Source organism: Neophocaena asiaeorientalis, unplaced genomic scaffold (genome assembly GCF_003031525.2).
Source record: "Neophocaena asiaeorientalis asiaeorientalis breed wild unplaced genomic scaffold, Neophocaena_asiaeorientalis_V1.1 scaffold476, whole genome shotgun sequence".
NCBI classification, from domain to species: domain Eukaryota; kingdom Metazoa; phylum Chordata; class Mammalia; order Artiodactyla; family Phocoenidae; genus Neophocaena; species Neophocaena asiaeorientalis.
Genome location: NW_020172178.1, coordinates 7809267 through 7827197, shown reverse-complemented (window position 1 = coordinate 7827197; position 17931 = coordinate 7809267). Strand labels below are relative to the sequence as shown.

The following is a 17931-nucleotide window of genomic DNA, read 5'->3' as shown; positions in this document are numbered from 1 at the left end:
CACAGCGCCTGCCGACCGACAGCTCTGCCAGTGGAGGAGCTCTTGCCTAAAGTGCAAGGGCGGGCATCATTCCAGGAAAACTGCTTTCACTACATTTCACAAATAAGAGATGGCCAAAGGAAGGCTGCAGAACGTTTAATATGCTTACCAGCAGATAGAAGAGTGTGGAGTTGTGAGAAGGATATCCTGAAAAAATACAGTCTTTTCAGTTTTTATTTGTGTTCTCTACTTCCTTTCTCTGTGTCTCAAATAGATATGAGCGGTTCTTTCTGGAAACGAGTTCTCTTAGGATGGATTCTGGGCTCTTCACGTATGTCTGGCCCAGGGCTGCAGCAAGCCATAAGCCTTGAAGGCCCGTGTGCCAGGTCCTGTGGAGAACGAGCCCGGGAATCAGGGCTCTAAAGTGATACAGGCACCAGGACGCCGGGAACCACGAAATCAGGGGCCGTGTGCGCGTGTGTTGTGTGCCCACCCTCTGGGGAGGTGAAGCAGATAAACAGCGGTGCTGGGACGCCCCCCTCCCCCTCGCAGGAGCCGCCAGCCTCCTCACCTCCTCACCTGCCCACCATCCCATCCCTCCAGGTCTAGTGTTAATTAATTAGTGCTGATGTTTACCTGTGCTGGGTTCCAGTCTTCAGCTCACCCGCCCATCAACTAATCCCTGCTCAGAGGCCAGTCATGAGAATGATACCCCCTGCCCCCGCCCCAATCTCCAGGGCTCAGCGCACTCTGAAGGCGGGGGTGGCCCACGCCCCTCCAGGGACATGGAGCGGAAGCCCTCCCCAGGGGCTTTCTGATGTCTGACACTGAACTTGGCCTCATTTGGGGAGGACCATGGAGACAAAGACGGGGCACAGCATCCTCCACCTCCGCGGTACGCTCAGCACACAACAGGCGCTCGATGAATGTGCCACGAAAGCTAACGACGGGACAAGGACAAAACCACAGGTGCTCATGAGCAGTGATTCGACACCCCTGCGCAGGGCGTTCTTCTCAGATTAAAGCCTAATACTTTTAGTGCACCATCCAAGGGGTTGACCGAAAGGTTCATTTGCCCTTGCAGAAAAACATGCCACCTAAATATGTGACGTTTTTATTATTAGTTGAAACAAGAAACACTCCTGTGTTCTGGTATGTGTTGAAAGACATTTAGCTGATCCTTTTCTGCATAGCTGATGCCAAATTACATGGCAAATCGAGATGCTGCTGCTACTTGGTTCCTATCTTCTTGACGTGCAGGGTTTGGCGAGGGGGAGAACCTGTTGGCCTAAGGAGGGCTCCGCTTGGCTACCGCGTGAGATGCTCCTGAACCTGGGAAGAGGAGCCCGACCCACCTGTGGGGACGGCGAGGGGCAGAGCTGCAGGCGGTGCCAGGGGCCACACGAGGAGCTCGAACAGGCAGCTGCAGCCTCCGTGTCTCGGGGCGGGACAGGCACGGCCGGATGGGGAGGATGAGGTGCCCCTCCTTTCAGACAGGACGCCAGCTCTCGGTCCTTTGCCCACCTGGGCACCTGCTTCCTGTCTGCCTGTCGGCCTTGCCCGGTCCCCCCCCCCGGCAGGCTCTTCCCTCTCTCGACCCTGAGAAACCTCTATTCTTGACTGCTTTCTATATTTTAAACCAGAAGGACTTTATTAGAAAGGAGCACACCATAACGTACCCCCGGGGAAGCGCCTGTCTGGACACCGAGGGCACTCGCCCGACCCGGGGCAGGATGTGGCCTTTGGACAAGCCGTCCCTGTCCTCCAATGTTGGAGCCACAGTTGAATTTGACGATCTGAGCTGGTGCCATTTGGGAAAACAAGGTACTTCCAAAGACTAGTTCTTTATGGTCCAAGTTTTATAGTTAAATCAAGACAACTGCTGCTCGGGGTACCTTGAGGTCATCACTAGGCACAGCTGCCCCCTTAGTTTCTAACTTTGAATCCTCCACTTAGCAGATATTTATTAAGCCCCCGAGACACCAGGCAGCAGTAGAACAAAGGCATTAAGAACTGGGGTGGAAAGTGAGAATACGTGGGTTGGAATTCCAGCTCCACCTGTAACTACCTTAGTGGCCTTGGGCAGGATACTTGATCCCTCTGGGCCTTGGTTTCCTCAACTGGGAAATGGGGGTAACTACCCAGTGGGGTGGCTGTGAATTAGCAGATGTGATGTGCTAGAGTGATGCCTGAGATGGAGTACGTCCTCAATAAATGGTGCTTGTTTCTGTTTTCTGTTCATCAGATGCAGTGACTTGTTAGCTTCTATCATTCAATCTTGTTTATGCTCCTACCCTTAAAAAATGTCTGTTGCGGAAGCAACGTTTTTCATCCTCTCCAGGCATTTCCAAGCAGGCCACTAATGCACCGCACTCAGCAACTAGATCTGCACCTGACAAAGGACGACTCTCAGGCTGACGGTGTCTGGCTGTGCGTAACGCGATTACACGGATGTTCTGGCGAACAGGGCACCGCGGCCGTGCTCTGCTGCTCTGGTTCTCAGAATAGTGTTGGCGCAAGGGCAGCTACTTAACTGTTGGCCGAGAGGGGCTGAATGGACCCCAAATCCAATTATGACCCATGTGCCTGCTGGGTCATGGAGGAGCCAATCTCCCTGATGAGTTCATGGACGTTTTAGACTATCAGTTTGTGGCGTAACGGGATTTGAGTGGAAAAATATCCTTAAAATTTGGAAGGTTTATAAAGGATTACGGTGGAGCTGGGGTTTTTTGGGGGGCAGGGGTGCTACTTGACGCTTACACGTGTACGAAGACAAGTTAAGCTGGAAAGCAGCAAGCAGACTAGGGTGGCAGGAGACACTGCTGTGTCCCGTTTGTGACCAGTTGCTTGGCATTTCTGGGCCACAGTTTCTGCGTCTGGAAAATAAGGTTCTTTCTGGCTCTGTAAGACTACGGGCGAGCGCTTCTCTCAAAGACCAGGGTGCCGGCAGCAGTTCCCAGAGGGCGGAAAGATGAAAATACAACAGGTCTCTAGAATGGGTCACGTATAAGCGGGCACCACAGGGAGGAACATATAAGAAACCAAGGGCCTGAAACCTTTCTGCATACAGCCGACCACTGGTCAACATGTATTACACATTTCGGAAGAATTCTGGTTTCAGAAAAATAACACACGCTCACCGTAGGATAAATAAAATCCAAACAACACAAGGAAGGCAAGCTCAGCGAGCAGCACTGTGGGCATTCTGGTGCACACCCGCCGGGGCGGGGGGTGCTCTCCACGCACACAGATGTGCTGACGTGAATGACGGAGCTACTGAAGACCATGCTTCATTCGCTCCTGTGTTTACCTTACTCAACCCTCTGTCAAGAATGTCCTGTAGATCAATAAACAGACCAACATATCTTTAATTGTTTGGAATTTCACTGTCCACGTGTGCTACAATTTAACAAATCGAACCTTCTAATAAGAATAAATCTTCTCATGGTGTTTTTTTTTTTTTAAACAACGTGACCAAAAATGCTTTATGATTAATGATGGAACACATTTACCTAGTTCTACTTCCTTCTAAAACCTCAATAAAAGTTCAGTGAAGGGCTTTACCGCAGTGAGAAGCCCGCGCACCACAAGGAAGAGTAGCCCCTACTAGCCGCAACTAGAGAAAGCCCGCGCACAGCAACGAAGACCCAACGCAGCCAAAAGTAAATGAAATTTTAAAAATATGTATATATATATATAAAAAAAAAAGGCATCAACAAGCTCACAAAATAGTGAGGATTTATAGGATCAACAAGAAAAGATAACAGAAACCAAAGAGATGAGCCCTGCACCAGAGGTCGCCTCCTGGGGGAGCAAGGCAAAATACCCCAGGTCACTAAATATAAATATATTTAGTGAGAGAAACGGCAGAGCAAATGTGGCAAAATGTTGACAAATGAGTGAAACTTGATAAAGAAAATTCTTTGTGCCATTCTTCAACTTGTAAATTTGAAATTATTTCAAAAAGTTAAAATAAGAGCAAACAAAACGACAAATTGGGAACGAAAGCTGAATTTTACAGAATGCCGTCTTCACGTTTATTGAGATGTTCCCATTTGTTTTCCTTGGCCTGTTAACACCACGATTCTCTCCTTCCCACCAGGCTGGCTAGAAGCATCTCTCCCCTCTCCTTTCTCCTTTCGCTGCTGTGGCCCTCCTTCCAAAACCAGCTCTTGGGTTTCATTCCTTTTCCCCCAGTTTCCTGATTCATTTGTTTCTGCTTCTGTCTTTAGAGAAGACAGTAATTCTTTAATTTATCTTGGTCCTTTTCTTTCTAAGCGTTTAAGTGATTTCCTCTCATCCTTACTTAATAATCGTGTCACACGTCAACTCCGTGAGCCATCACCTTGTTTCATTCAGTCACTCACTGGAGGCACCGTGGCTCTGGCAGGAGAGCCCAGGCCCGGGACAGCTGGCCTGGCCAACCCTGTCCTTTGCTCCTGGGCAGTGTGTCGAGCCTGTGCTTCGCCCTCCCAAGAGTACAGCGAGGATGATGACAGTACCGATGACAGACAACAGACGGGATGCGCTTATAAACAGTCCTTGTAGCGCGGCTGTTACCTTTACCAACTTGTTCATTTGAGGATGAAGCTTTCCAAAGGCAGGGAAGGGCCTGCTTTTATGGGTTTCACTCAAGTGAGGGAGACAAGCAAGTAAAGCCAAAATCTCAACACCGCATAAACAAAATGATTTTAGGAAAGAAGAAACCCTAGTGATGGGTTAGATGAGGCGGGGGAGGCCTGTCCATGGAGACAACTCGGGGCTTAAATGCGGACGCTAAGGAGCAGCCAGTGGTACCGAGATCCAGACAGGGCCACGCCAGTAGCAACGAACGCCCTGTCTGCCCTGAGGCCTGGTTTCTACCTTTGCATTTATCCCCATTTTTATTGCATTATGAAGAGAGAATATGGTTTCTACTTATTTCAACTTGTTGAAAATTGCAGAGGTGTTTTTTTGTTGTTTTGTTTTAAATATTTATTTATTTAGGCTGCGCCAGGTCTTAGGTTAGGTTGCGACATGCAGGATCTAGTTCCCTGACCAGGGACTGAACCCGGGCCCCTTGCATTGGGAGCACGGAGTCTTACCCACTGGACGACTGCAGAGGTTTTCTCTGCGAACTATTATTTGTTAGATGTACAAACCTTGTGAGCACTTGTTTTCTGAAGTCTCCCTGGTTCACCATGATAACCTGTAGTCACCACCTGATCTGGGACAGGTAGGGCCATCCAGGCACATTCCACCCCCGCTCCCCCAACCCCGGCCTTATCAGTTTTTGTTTGTTTTTTTTGCGGTACGTAGGCCTCTCGCTGTTGTGGCCTCTCCCGTTGCGGAGCACAGGCTCAGGACGCGCAGGCTCAGCGGCCACAGCTCACGGGCCCAGCCGCTCCGCGGCATGTGGGATCTTCCCAGACCGGGGCACGAACCCGCGTCCCCTGCATCGGCAGGCGCACTCTCAACCACTGCGCCACCAGGGAAGCCCCTTATCAGTTTTGTCTTGCAGTCCTTCTAGCTCTGGACACAGAACCACCTGGGTAAATCGCATATGTTCACGGTAGCTCTGCCATCCTGTGCACTGTGCACTTTGGCGTGGTGAAGTAATCCTGTCTCACTGAATCTTATTTTGCCTTGATTTCAACTTTGCCCACTATTAATGTTATGACTTGGGTTTTTTTGCATCTGCCTAACATATCTTTACATCCTATTTCTTTTTAATACCCTTTAATATATGACCCATCTCACTGTAGGATTTAAAGAAGTTAGAAGAACCATGTTTGTTCAATTTGTTCTATACAGTAGTATACATATAACGGTAAATGTAACTTTAAAAATTATGGAAATAATCCTTAAATTTTGCTAGTCTAGAAAAATGTATGCAATACCCCAGCCAGACATTTAACATTGGATTATATTTAAATAAATTTATTCAGTTTAAATAGTATTTTGGAAAAGAACTATCTTCAGACCCTTGACATATAATCCCTGAAATATAACTTTCCAAAACGACAGAATGACATGTTTACGGTAATGATAAAACCAGCTGTAAGCGTGTGCATGATCCTAGAAGCTGCGATTCTGGTCTCAAGCTGGCAGGTCGGCAGCCCAGAAGGGAAGGCTTTGCCTGTGGCTGCAGTCAGGCCTGGCTGCCACTCTCTCTCCGCGGGCAGGTCAGGGGACTTCCATCCCCAGCTCTCCGCCCACAGTTCAGCTGAAATCCTGTCCAGCTTCCTGGCCTCAGCTGCGTGGAGCATTTCAGATGCTTTTTCGCTGGGAGTCTAATCCTATTTAGTTTTGCTTGGGGACTGAAAAATGTCCTTAAACAATTTTGAAAATCTAATTTCCTACTGTGTTTCATCTTGCTAATTTTCCATACTACCTTCACTTTTAACTCTTTTAAGGAATACTAATAGCTTACCATTACTGAGTACTTACTATGTGCCAGGTATTATTATAACTCCTCTAAGCCCACGAATCCTGTTACACAAATGAGGAAACAGATCCGCACAGAGGTTAAGGGTGACAAGGCTCAGAGGCGACAGGGCTGGTGTCTGAGCCCAGGCAGTGTGGCTTCAGAGCCTCTCAGAGGCCTGTGGGAACAAGGAGCATGCCTGTGAGGGGACACTTCTGTCCATACTGGTACCATCCAGTTGGCCAGGAGCCCTTTCAAATATCCCAGGCTGGTCCCTACGCGCTGCCTGCTCCTTACAGGAAGAATCAAGGCCTTGATGTTCCTGGTCAAGATAAAGACTGTGTCTGTCACCCAGTCTCTGCAAACCTTAATAAAACCTTAACAAAATATTATTTCTAAGACCTTAAAAGCTCCTCAGAAAAAACTGTGAATTAAAACCAGTGGTGCCTAGTATAAATAACTGTGACATAGGCCAAGTTCCCCACTGGCCCATATCCTAGACGAGAGGGTGGGATGCACAAAGGAGCCCTTTAAACAAGTCGTCAGATGTCTGGGATTCCGCCTCAACTCCAAGTCTGACCTAATAACATTACCGCCAACTAAATATCCAGAGCATCCACTCCTCCTTCTACCGAATTCTCCTGAATACTCAGCCGCCTGCAAAATGTGCCCCAAGCTGCATGTCACTCCCTTAAGGGTTCCCTGGTGTAATTCGCCCACCAGCTCTCAGCCAGTGCCCGCCCCTGAGGCACTCCACCCCACCCACTTCTTCCCACTCGTGGCCACAGAACATCGCTGTCACAGCACCTGCCAGTCTTCCTCAGATGGCCCCGGCCAAGGAGCTGTGCTCGCCGCATCAAAAGCAACAGTGCTGGGGCCATCAATCCGGCTGCAGTCAGAGACCCCAAACCCTGAAGACAGAGGCTGCATTTTCCGCTTACTGTGAATGTGCTTTGAATACACTCCTAAAAGTAAAATCCTTCTCCAGGACTCTGGCAAGAAAGGCAAGCAAAACAGAAAACCCTGCCAGACTTTCTAATCTTCCTCTGAGGCTTTTCTATCATGTGCTCACAGTGAGCTGTATTTAAGAAAGCGAATTTCCAAAATTTGAGGACTTTTTCTCATGGCTTTTTGGGAGAGGAGAGGGTATTAGAGGGTTAATTTCTGATTTTTCCCAGCATATAATAGTCACTGCTCTAATCTCCAACCAGATTCCCGATAAGACCAAATTGGTATCTTAATGCATAAATCCTTTGTATAAATGCCCCGAAGCAACTTGACAGCAGCCTGGGCATTAAGCATGCATTATACGACCTCACAGTTTTAAGAGACCTGGATGCCAGGACGGGCAATGGGGCTCTGAAGTCTCACCTACGAGACAGTGAGTCTGGGAAAAGAATTTCTACTAGAACCACCACCTCAACTTGAGAGGGAAATACTTTCTCAGATTAATTACTGGTGGCCTGTGGGATGTCAACAGCCGCACTTAGATGCCTAATCAAGTGACATTTAACTTAATGTCGTGATCTTTCTTCTTCTCCTTTTTTGAGAAGACTATTTTGGGCCCAGATTGGAAAGACCACTTCCTCCTGAAACTGGCCTCGGTATCTCTGTCACCGTTTCTAACCTCACACACAACCTCCACGGCCTGAGCACAGAGACGAGGAAGGCTGGACGGAGACAAGGGCTTTCCCGTCCCACAGACAGGCTTCTGGGGGCTACGTGAGTCGCTGCACTCTGGCCAGGCGGACAAGGTGACCCTTTGCATGTGACACAACCGTCCTGACTGGACCGTATTTGGTCAATCAGAGGAACAGACCATTTTAAACTTTGGATTCGATGCAGATGGGAAGTCAAAACCAAAGCACTCTGAGCCACATTAGAGCGAAAATTCAAAACAAAAACATATTTATAGTACTTTGATGTTTCCAACGGTGTATTTACAAACATCTTGCTACGTGATCCCTATGACAATTTGGTGAGAAATCTGTTTTGGAAGAGTCAGTCGCCCTGATGGTTAGCTAGGAGAGATGGAACTCAAACTCAGGTCCTCTCACTCCATCACACTGTGTCCTCTCAAAATAAACCAAATGAACATAAGGGAGGGGTCCCTTGGGCTAGATGATCAGAGCCAGGAATGAACGCAAAATTTAAGATTAGTACCCACGGTGGTAGTTTCTGAAGGACTATCACGCCACATAATTAAATTAGTCTTTTTAGGCAGCTTTCTGATCCTGTAACAACTTGTGCCAAACTTCGAGAGTCCAGGAATCTCCTCGCTGACCTGCAGTAACCCCATCTTCTTAAAACATCTGCTCCAGTCAAACCAGGCTGGCCAAGACTCCTCGGCGCCAGCAGGGCTGAGTGCCTCTCCGGCTAACGAAGACCCCAGCACAGGCCCACTGTCGGCCACAGGGGCAGACCCAGGCTGCAGGTTTCTCTAACACCCAGACCCCACTCCCAGGCAGCCTGGGCCAAGAGAAAACAACTTGATCCCAGGGAAACGTTTTGGCCAAGTCAAAGCTCTTCCCCTGAAAAGTGAAGTGCCAATAATCAGCTTTCACTAGTTGGGATATGAATTTGGAAACAAGGGAAGAACCGGGCAGAACTACTCACCGTGGCTGCTAACACGACGGGTTTTAGTACGTTCCAGACTCTGTGCCAGGCGCTCACACCCTCTTCTCACTGAGTACCCACAACTATTCCACCGCTGAGAAATGTTACTATTCCCAATTTGCAAATGAGGAAAGTTACTCAGGAGGTTAAGTAACTCACTCGAGCTATACCCCTGAGCAAAGGCTTAGAGAGATGCAGAGAAATTACCCGGTGAATGAGGGCACAAAGAGGCAGTGACAGTGAGGCTAGGGGGTGGAGGAAGAGGGCAGGGAAGGCCAGAGTGCGGCCGGAAGTGGACAGACAGCTGTGAGCTGTGCCGCTGTGCCCTTCCCCGAGGGCTGCCGGAACCCAGACCTTTCAGGCTCCAAGTCCAGCTCCACTGGGGCTGTGTTTGGAACCAAACAGGAGACTGGGGGGCTCTTTGGAACAGTCTTCTTGGAAGGGACTCAGTGGGCCCATCCCAGGGTTTCCGTGCTTCAGGCGTTCACAAACACCTTCTCGATACCTGCCACATCTGTGCGCAGTCGTGCTATCGTTTACTTGGTGTTTTTACTTAAGTGGACACACCCTTTTTCCTAAGCCCTGTCCTAAGCAACAATAATCCAAGAAATTGTGGATCTGACATGCTAATTACATATTTTTATATTCATCAACGTATAACTTTTAAAATAACGTTCACTCAAAATCATCTCTTGTACCACCAGCAGTGCACACCGACCATACTTGGAGGCATCCTGGGCTACCCACCGTATAAAGAACAAAACAGAAATCCTCTTTCAGCTGGTTCACGGTTTTCTATGCTGACTCTCACTACCCAGCAAAATGCATGCTTTGGAGTCACCCTCTACGGTCGTGAATGAGAAGTAAGATCATTCAAGCCCTATCATACATTCTTACGGAGGCATCACTTCCTCTCAGCCTCTGCTGACCCCCTTCCAGTCTTTGGTTCTATAAATAAAAGACTATTTAGGAACCCAGTGTTAGAATCTCTCCATCTATCCCAGGCAATCAATTAGTTCTCTTAGGTTTTGCCTTCAAATCTACATCATAATATTGCTGCTAAAATAAGAATGTCTTCAGACAAATTAAACCCAACTTTAACCAGTGTAAGTAACAGACGAATTCTTCTACTTATTTAAGGAAATGACTACAGTAAGGTGGGCAGGTCCCACCTCACAGATCAAACAGGAAGGTAAGCACCTTCCTTTGTGCATTTTGCATTGGTTTTAGCATCACAGACTAGAAGGAAGCTTAAAAAGATGCTATGCCCATTGGGCCATCAGTAGCATCATTTTTTTTCTGAAGCTGTTAAGTAGCTCCATTCAAAGGTGGAACTGGCCCTCCAAACTGGCTTCTAATAACTTTTTTTCTTTAACATACTGTCGCACATGTTCTAACGTTTTAGGCCTTATCAAATTCTTTTTCGGAAGTAGCCAAAATTTAAACAATCAAACGTCTTATATAAACACGCAAGCACGTCTTATACATTAGCCTATCATAGACACCGACAAGAAGGCTCATATTTCGTTTGTGGTAAAACAAACAAGACAAACACCACCAAAGCTGAGCAAGGTGCCCTTCCTGCGGGCTGCTCACACCCTGGAGAGCTGCCACTACCGCCCTATCACAGGGCTTTGCAGTTGTATGCACCTGGATTGTTTACCTTTATATTCCTCACCTGGTAGGACAGGTATGACACAAAAGTGCTCAGAAACGTGTGCTGGGCGAACACATTTACAAGAAGGCCCCAGTAGAGCTATGTGTCCAACCCTGACCCCTGCACCTGCACCCCTGCATTTCTTCACCTTCCCGCGCTTTGCTCTGCCAGGTCACCCTCACACTCCCAGCCCATCCCGGCCGCTGAAAGCCCAGCTGGTTGGCAGATGCCCCCTTGGCACCTCATCACCCTCTCCTCCTGCAGCCCCATGCAGCTCTAGGGCCGCTTTCATTTGTGCTTCCCCAGATGTTTACTTCTAATTATGCTCAGACCACAAACGCCCTGAGGGCAGAGGCTCTTGCTTATCTTTGTGTTCCTTGCTTTATGGACTTGAATTACCCATTTACACCTTTAAACTCAAGTATCTGATAGAAGAGCTATAATTCGACCTAACTCGACAGAAAACGTGTGTCTCTTTTAATAGAATAATAGAGTTATGTTAAACTTCAACTAAATACCTTTTGCTAGAAGTGATCCACTTCATCAGACATAGGCTTCGCACAACACAGAGCTGCACAGCATTCCCTTCAGGGGCGCCCCATCAGAAGCCCTAGCGCCGGTGACTTTTTGGCTGCTCTGATTTACGCTGATCTGGGCTAACCCTCAGCTGTCGTCAGCCTCAAAGCAGGACCAAATCAGGTCAGAACCTTCAAAGTCACAACTGAGAATTTGTTTACAGTTCTGAGGTAGATCGCCCTTTGTTAGTTTAAGTGAAACCCTGCTCTCATTTTGAGAAAGCAAGGTACAGCTCATAAATCCTATGCAACGCCACTTGTGATAACTGAAGACTTCACTGATGTAAAATGTTACAGGGGTGGTAAAATATGAATTGATAACACGAACCTGAATTAATGGATTTAGAAATTTTCTCTCTCCTATGGACGACACCCTTCTGAGCCCTGGAGAATGAGTGGGAGAGCAGTTGGCATTTTTAGGGATCACACTTCAGGTTTCCATTGAGTCAGGACGCTATCTAATTAAGATCTTCTGCCTTGGCGATAGGCCTGAACAAAGCAGATGTTTTCATTACAAAAATGGTACTCTTTTTACAAAATGATACTCACAGAATCTGAGGTTTAGATAACACCATGCCTGCCCTAGTTTCAGTTCTAGTTCTTAAGAGGCCAGAACGCTGAGCGATCAGCTGTGGCAGCAGAGGACAGAACAGCAACGGCTTCCGAAACTTCTCTTTTCTGTCACCACGGACGCTACATCAGTGTTCAGTTTCAACTACAATTTCAATGCCGCAAAGCAAAAAACAACACCGACGACAACCGCCAAGCAACAAAGTGGGACTGAGCGGCTAGCAGCTCGTGGGGAAACACAACTGGAAGGCAACATTAAAGGGTGACAGGGTGGGGGGCTGGTGGTGACGGTGGTGGAGCCATGTGTGAATTCCTCCTCCATGTGACCAGGTGCTTGGGACTGTCCCTCTGCGATCAGGGTTGATGCATGGAAAACCATTTAAACACGGACAAAACAACACATTTACAAACATAAAGTCAAAGTTTGGTGGAAAATCGCCTTCCTTAAAAAAACATCCACCTTCATGGACTATTTATTATGAGATCTTGAAACCGTTAAAAGTAAAGCACAATCAGTATTTTAAATGAAGGCAAGGTGACAAGCTCAATTACTTCAGGAAACTAAGGAACCTGAACAGTGGTGAGCGTTCAGATTGCCCCAGAACCCCTAGTCCAGGCGGGGCCCTAACCCAGAGTTTCCCTCCTGTGCGTTTCCTTCTGGAAGGATCAAGGAGAGAAAGTCTAAAAAACAACAACAACTACTACACTGTACTCAGAATTTATAATAAGGGTTCTTCTCACTTAAAAATAATGTAGGGTCTTTCCCTTCCTTCCATTCTCTTTTGGGGGCAGGGGAGGACAAATCACGGTCCCCTTTCAAGGGTTACAGGACAGAACACTGCCAACTGCCTCCAGCCTGGTGGCTGGCGTCCCAGTAAACACTAAGACAGAGCCACCAGACAGAGCATCAAGAGAAACTTTATTCCAATTTCTCCTGAAGGTGATTTCAAAACTTCAACTTTCCAGGGTGAAAGGTTGTAAAAAAGCTGGAGAATGTGGATTGTTTGTGAGGTGAGAATAAAGAATCCCTTTGAGTTTCAGTGGAGTATCGACACGAACCTTTCTGCTGTCCCAAAACAGAAAGTCTGTCTGCCTAGTTAGCGTCTAATGACTATGCTTGGAGATACAAATGAATAATATATACCTGTGTGTGTAAGCATATATCCTGTGCTCACCCGGATTCATATAACCTGATACAGCGCCCTCCCACCTTCTGGCTCATATATAATTGCAACATTGAATAAAATGGCTTTAAAAAAAATTGAGGAGAAATTCACACAAAACCTACAATTAACAATTTTAAAGTACATAGTTCAGTAGCATTTAGTGCATTCACAGTGTTGTGCAATTAACCCCTTTCTCTAGTTTCAAGACTTTTTCATCACCCTAGAAGAACACACTCGCCCTTTAAATAGTCACCCCCCAGTCTCTCTTCCCCCAGCCCCCGGCAACCATCAATCTGCTTTCCGTCTCTATGCATCTGCCTGTTCTGGACATTTCATATAAGGGAAATAAAAAATGGACTTTTGAGTTACATAAATTGTCTGAGTTATTATGTGGTAATTCCAAATGTAAACAAGGTACACATCTGGGATTTGTAGCTTAAAATGACATTCTGGGGTTCAGATTTCACAGACCAGTAAAATTTCACAAGGAATCTTAAAAGACTGACATTGGCTTACCACCCTAACTGACAAATAGGAACATTTAAACAAATCATAAAAGATATTTTAATACCAAAAAAGACAATCCTAGAATAGACAGACCTGTAAGTTGAATAAACTTAGCTTTATGGAAGACACACACTATATCATCTTTATTTCTGCCCGGACAGGTAAAAGCCTTGCCACAGAGCAGCGCAGGCATTTGGAAATGACTGATCCTGGGCTGTCACCTTCGGCACATCTGAACCTAGATAAACTACGTAGTGCACTCCTGGCCAAGAACTTGATCTTCCAAGAAATGATAACTTAGGGAATGAAACGGGTTTCATCCTGTAGGAATCTTTTTGATGGCCAAGACTGACCAGGTCTAAATCTACCTCAAGAATCAACAGAAAAGGACGGCAGCTTTGCAAGAGACACCAACACACCGACAATCAGGTAATTCCACTTCAGCCAGGTGGACGGATGCCAGCCTGGGGTCTGGGTCTGGCGAGGTTAGACAGCAGACGGTCAAAGAAACAACCTTTACAAACACAAAAGCTCTAATGGACGCGTTTCCCCCAACTCGGCCTTTTAAACTGGGGCATGCGGTCTGGGCATGTGCGAGGGGGGCGGTGCATGTTTATTACGGGGTAGACACCATACCCTTCCTGGAATATCAGTTTTACAAAGCAATTAAATCATGTTAAACATCTTTAAACAGTATTAATTATGAAACAGAATACAAAATTCAAATAGCTTTCTGTGACAAAACTCAAGACTTCAGAAACTTAAACATTTTGGGGGTTCTTGCTAGACCGTATCAGGCCCACGGCCCCAGACTTCCAACAACAGCAGGTTCTCCCTCAGCCAGAGGAACTGCCAGGCAGAGTGTGAACTGCACTGTCCTGATCTAACTGATTCTAGCCCAGACAAGGCTCCCGAGAGAGGCCAGGAGCGCTGACAAACTGTCCTAAAATTTACATGGAAATGCAAGGAATCCTGAACACAAAACAATTTTGAAAAAGAAGAACAAAGCTGGAGGACTCCCACTTCCTGATTTTAAAACTTCCAATGAAGCTACAGTAATCAAGACTGTGGTACAGACATACAGACCAATGGAACAGAACAGAGTCCAGAAATAAACCCTCACATTTACGGTCCACTGATTTTCAACAAGCACGCCAAGTCCATTCAATGGGGAAAGAACAGTCTTTTCAACAAATGGTGCTGGGAAAACTGAATAGCCACATGCAAAAGAATGAAGGTGGACCCTTACCTAACAGCATATACAAAAACTAACTCAAAATAGATCAGAGACCAAATGTAAGAGCTAAGATAAGATGATAAAACCCTTAGAAGAAAACATAGCAAATCTTTGGATTAGGCAATGATTTCTTAAATAAGAGACCAAAAAACACAAGCAACAAAAGACAAATTAGATAAACTGGACTTCATCCAAGTTAAAAACTCTTTTGCTGCAAACAGTACCATCAAGAAAGTGAAAAGACAACCCACAGACTTGGAAAAAGTGTTTGCAAAGCGTATCTCTACTGAGGGATCACGATCACGATTGCCACCTTTGACTGCGCCCTGCAGGCCGCAGCACACTTCACCAGTCCGGTCAGCTCCCTCTCACCCTTCACACTTCCCAGGTCACCGCTGCCCCTCAACCTTCTGCAGAGGCCTCCCCTTGTGCCACCAGGAAACCCAAAGCCATTCGGCCTCACCTTCCTCAACTTCCTTCTTAAACTCCCCCTCCTGCCCTGGAAATTTCTGAAAACACACTCTGCCGAAGACGACGCTGAAATTCGGGTGTGCAGCAGATCTGGCGTTGGCAGCCTTACCATCCACACACGAGAAAGAAAGAGGGCTGACCGCAGAGCGACAATACCTGGAGCACAGCAAAACTGGTTCATCCAACAAAATGAAACGCAACAGTGAAAGGTCAGTTCAACCAGAACCAGACGATCTGAGTGAGGCCCTGCTTGGGGTGTGGAGGGTGACTGAGTCGCCCGATCCGCCTGCATTCCGTGCTCTGCTGCCCTCACGAGTGAGGGTGTGCACGTAAACAGGCTGGGCAAGGACTGGCAAAGTTAACCTCTGGTCACGTCTCAAATCCAAATCCACGATCGTGGCCTTTCCATACCGTGCTCTCGCCAGTTCACTAAGGGCACAGCACAGAAACATAGAAAGACAGTACCCTCTGATTCTGACTGTGAAGATCAATAATCACATATGCTCTCTACTTTTAATGCTCTGCCTCCCTTTTACGTTTCTGAATAGGTATTATGTTTACGGGGTTCAAACACACGCACGCGCGCGCACACACACACATGCACGGTGAAAACCCTGGCGTCCCCCCAACAAAGGTATCACTTTTAGTTTCCCGCCGGTCTTTGAGGTTCCCCGTGGAGCCGGGGAGCCTGGCCCTCCCTCCCTGCGCGAGGACCAGCGGGGGCGGCACGCTCTGCAGTGGCCTCCTCGTCCACTGCTCGCTGACGCACACTCCACTCATCTGTCCACAAAGAGATGCTACTTACTTGACATAAACCCCTCGCCAGCATTTCTCTCACCACATTGCAACACCCCATTCACGACACACTCCCCAGCGCGCTGAACCGGGGACCACCAGTGAGCTTATCAAGTATTACTTCTCTTGGGAGGCCTGCCCCCGCCCCCAGGCCCGCTCCCTCCTCCTTGGTGCCAGTCTGAAGGTGCACAGACATCACCTTCAGTGCCCAGCACAGTGCCAACCACCAAGGTGGTGATTTACAAATACTTGTCAAGGGAATGAGACAAAGCTTTAGGTGGCCGTAAGGCAAAAGGTCAAAACTAAATTTTGTTCTCCTTTCTGTTAGGTATATTCCATAAAGTTTTCCTTCCTTTTGAAGCAAACTCAGTTAACTAAAAATTTTGGTCTTACTTTTAACCTTATGTGGCACAACAAGGGATGCAGCGCGGCTACGCTACCAACACTGAAGTCAACAAGAGCACACACACAGAGTATCGCAGGGCTTTATGAAAATCAGGAACATGAGTTCACAGGCTTTTCATAAACGACAGTGCAAACATCCCCTCAATCGTATACATCCTCAAGAAGTAGTTGTCTTTACTACTGTCTCCCCTCGGACAAATGCCTAAACTAAAACAGCCAGTTTGCAGATAAAGAATGTCCTCTCCTCCTTACAGCCCCAAAGCCCCAAATTCTATTACTACCAATAGAACAATGTATCTCACTTTGTTCTAAATTCAAAGAATTACTCATGAGGAATCTGTACCAGTACGAAGTTTATGTTCAGCACTGAAATACTCTCATTAGCTATGCGGAAAATGCGGCTTCAGTGTAAATCTTTCAGGAGGTACAAGTTCCTTAAACGAAGTGGAAAGCAGTCCCCGAGTCCATGTTTCTTCAATGGGAGTTTCCAGGCTATGCTAAGGGGCAAGTGGGTGCACTTTTAGGCCCCACTGACTTAATTTCATCTATACCCACAAACCCCCAAGGTACAGCCTTACCTTCATGACCCAGGATCTGCATCTCCTGTTTTTCTAGATGACACCATAAGATCAACTAACCTGGTTTCAGCTGCACCACACTCTACAGCGCTGTGAGAAACTGAGAGCAGAAAGTACTGCGCGGCTAGATCTCTGTGATAAAGCAGCCTGTGAGAGCGGCCCCGTGCGCATCCAGAGAGGCGTGAGCCCAGAGTCGTGAGTCAGAAAACCCAAGAGCTCTTCCTTCTGACCTTAGGCAAGCCCGGGAACCTCTCTGCTTTGGCTTCCACAGCCGTAAAAATGGGACTAATAATACCTGTCTGCTGTCTCATAGGAAATAGGATGGTTAATGAACACCTGCAAGGAGGTCTGAAGATGAAAAAGGTTCCTGGGTGCTAATGACAAACAAGAGTCTCCACCCCACTTTGGGTATTCGGCCATGCTGCAGACGGGGAGGACCAAACTGCTCCGAGGAAACTGGTCTTCCTAAACAATTTCTCTTAAGGCCACACGATTTTGAAAAACTCTGGAAGAAATGCATTACGGTAATGCCTGGTGTACCAGACAGTACGCAAGGAAGCACACAGGGACGGCAGACGCCTGAGCTGCACGAGCTCCTGGGCTGCTGCGCCGCATTTCTGCACACTCCTAACTGGTACGCATAGTTACCTGGGCAGCGTGCTTCAGTTACTTTGGATGTCACAGTCAAGGCTATTAACTGGCTGATAAGTCCCTGTTTCCTGACGAAGAACACTTTACCAAATATGCTTCTTAAACTCCCCTTTATATATATATATATTTTTTTGCACTACGCGGGCCTCTCACTGCTGCGGCCTCTCCCGTTGCGGAGCACAGGCTCCGGACGCGCAGGCCCAGCGGCCATGGCTCACGGGCCCAGCCGCTCCGCGGCACGCGGGATCCTCCCGGACCAGGGCACGAACCCGCGTCCCCCGCATCGTCAGGCGGACCCTCAACCACTGCGCCACCAGG

At 47.5% G+C, this 17931-nt stretch overlaps 1 protein-coding gene across 14 annotated transcripts in view; it reads right to left on the bottom strand.

Annotated features, from left to right (window-relative positions):
* The window catches only part of PPP2R5C (protein phosphatase 2 regulatory subunit B'gamma), a 128135-nt gene that overhangs the window by 65260 nt on the left and 44944 nt on the right, over positions 1-17931 (bottom strand). The window contains exon 1 of one of the 14 annotated variants that reach the window (XM_024759947.1): positions 17023-17174. The exons of 5 other annotated variants lie outside the window; for them this stretch is intronic. Coding sequence is in view for 5 of the 9 variants with exons in the window: in XM_024759908.1 (XP_024615676.1) it covers positions 15341-15476 (136 nt within the window). In the remaining 4 variants the exon portion in view is untranslated. 8 more of the 14 variants (XM_024759891.1, XM_024759937.1, XM_024759908.1 and 5 more) reach the window with 8 other exon arrangements.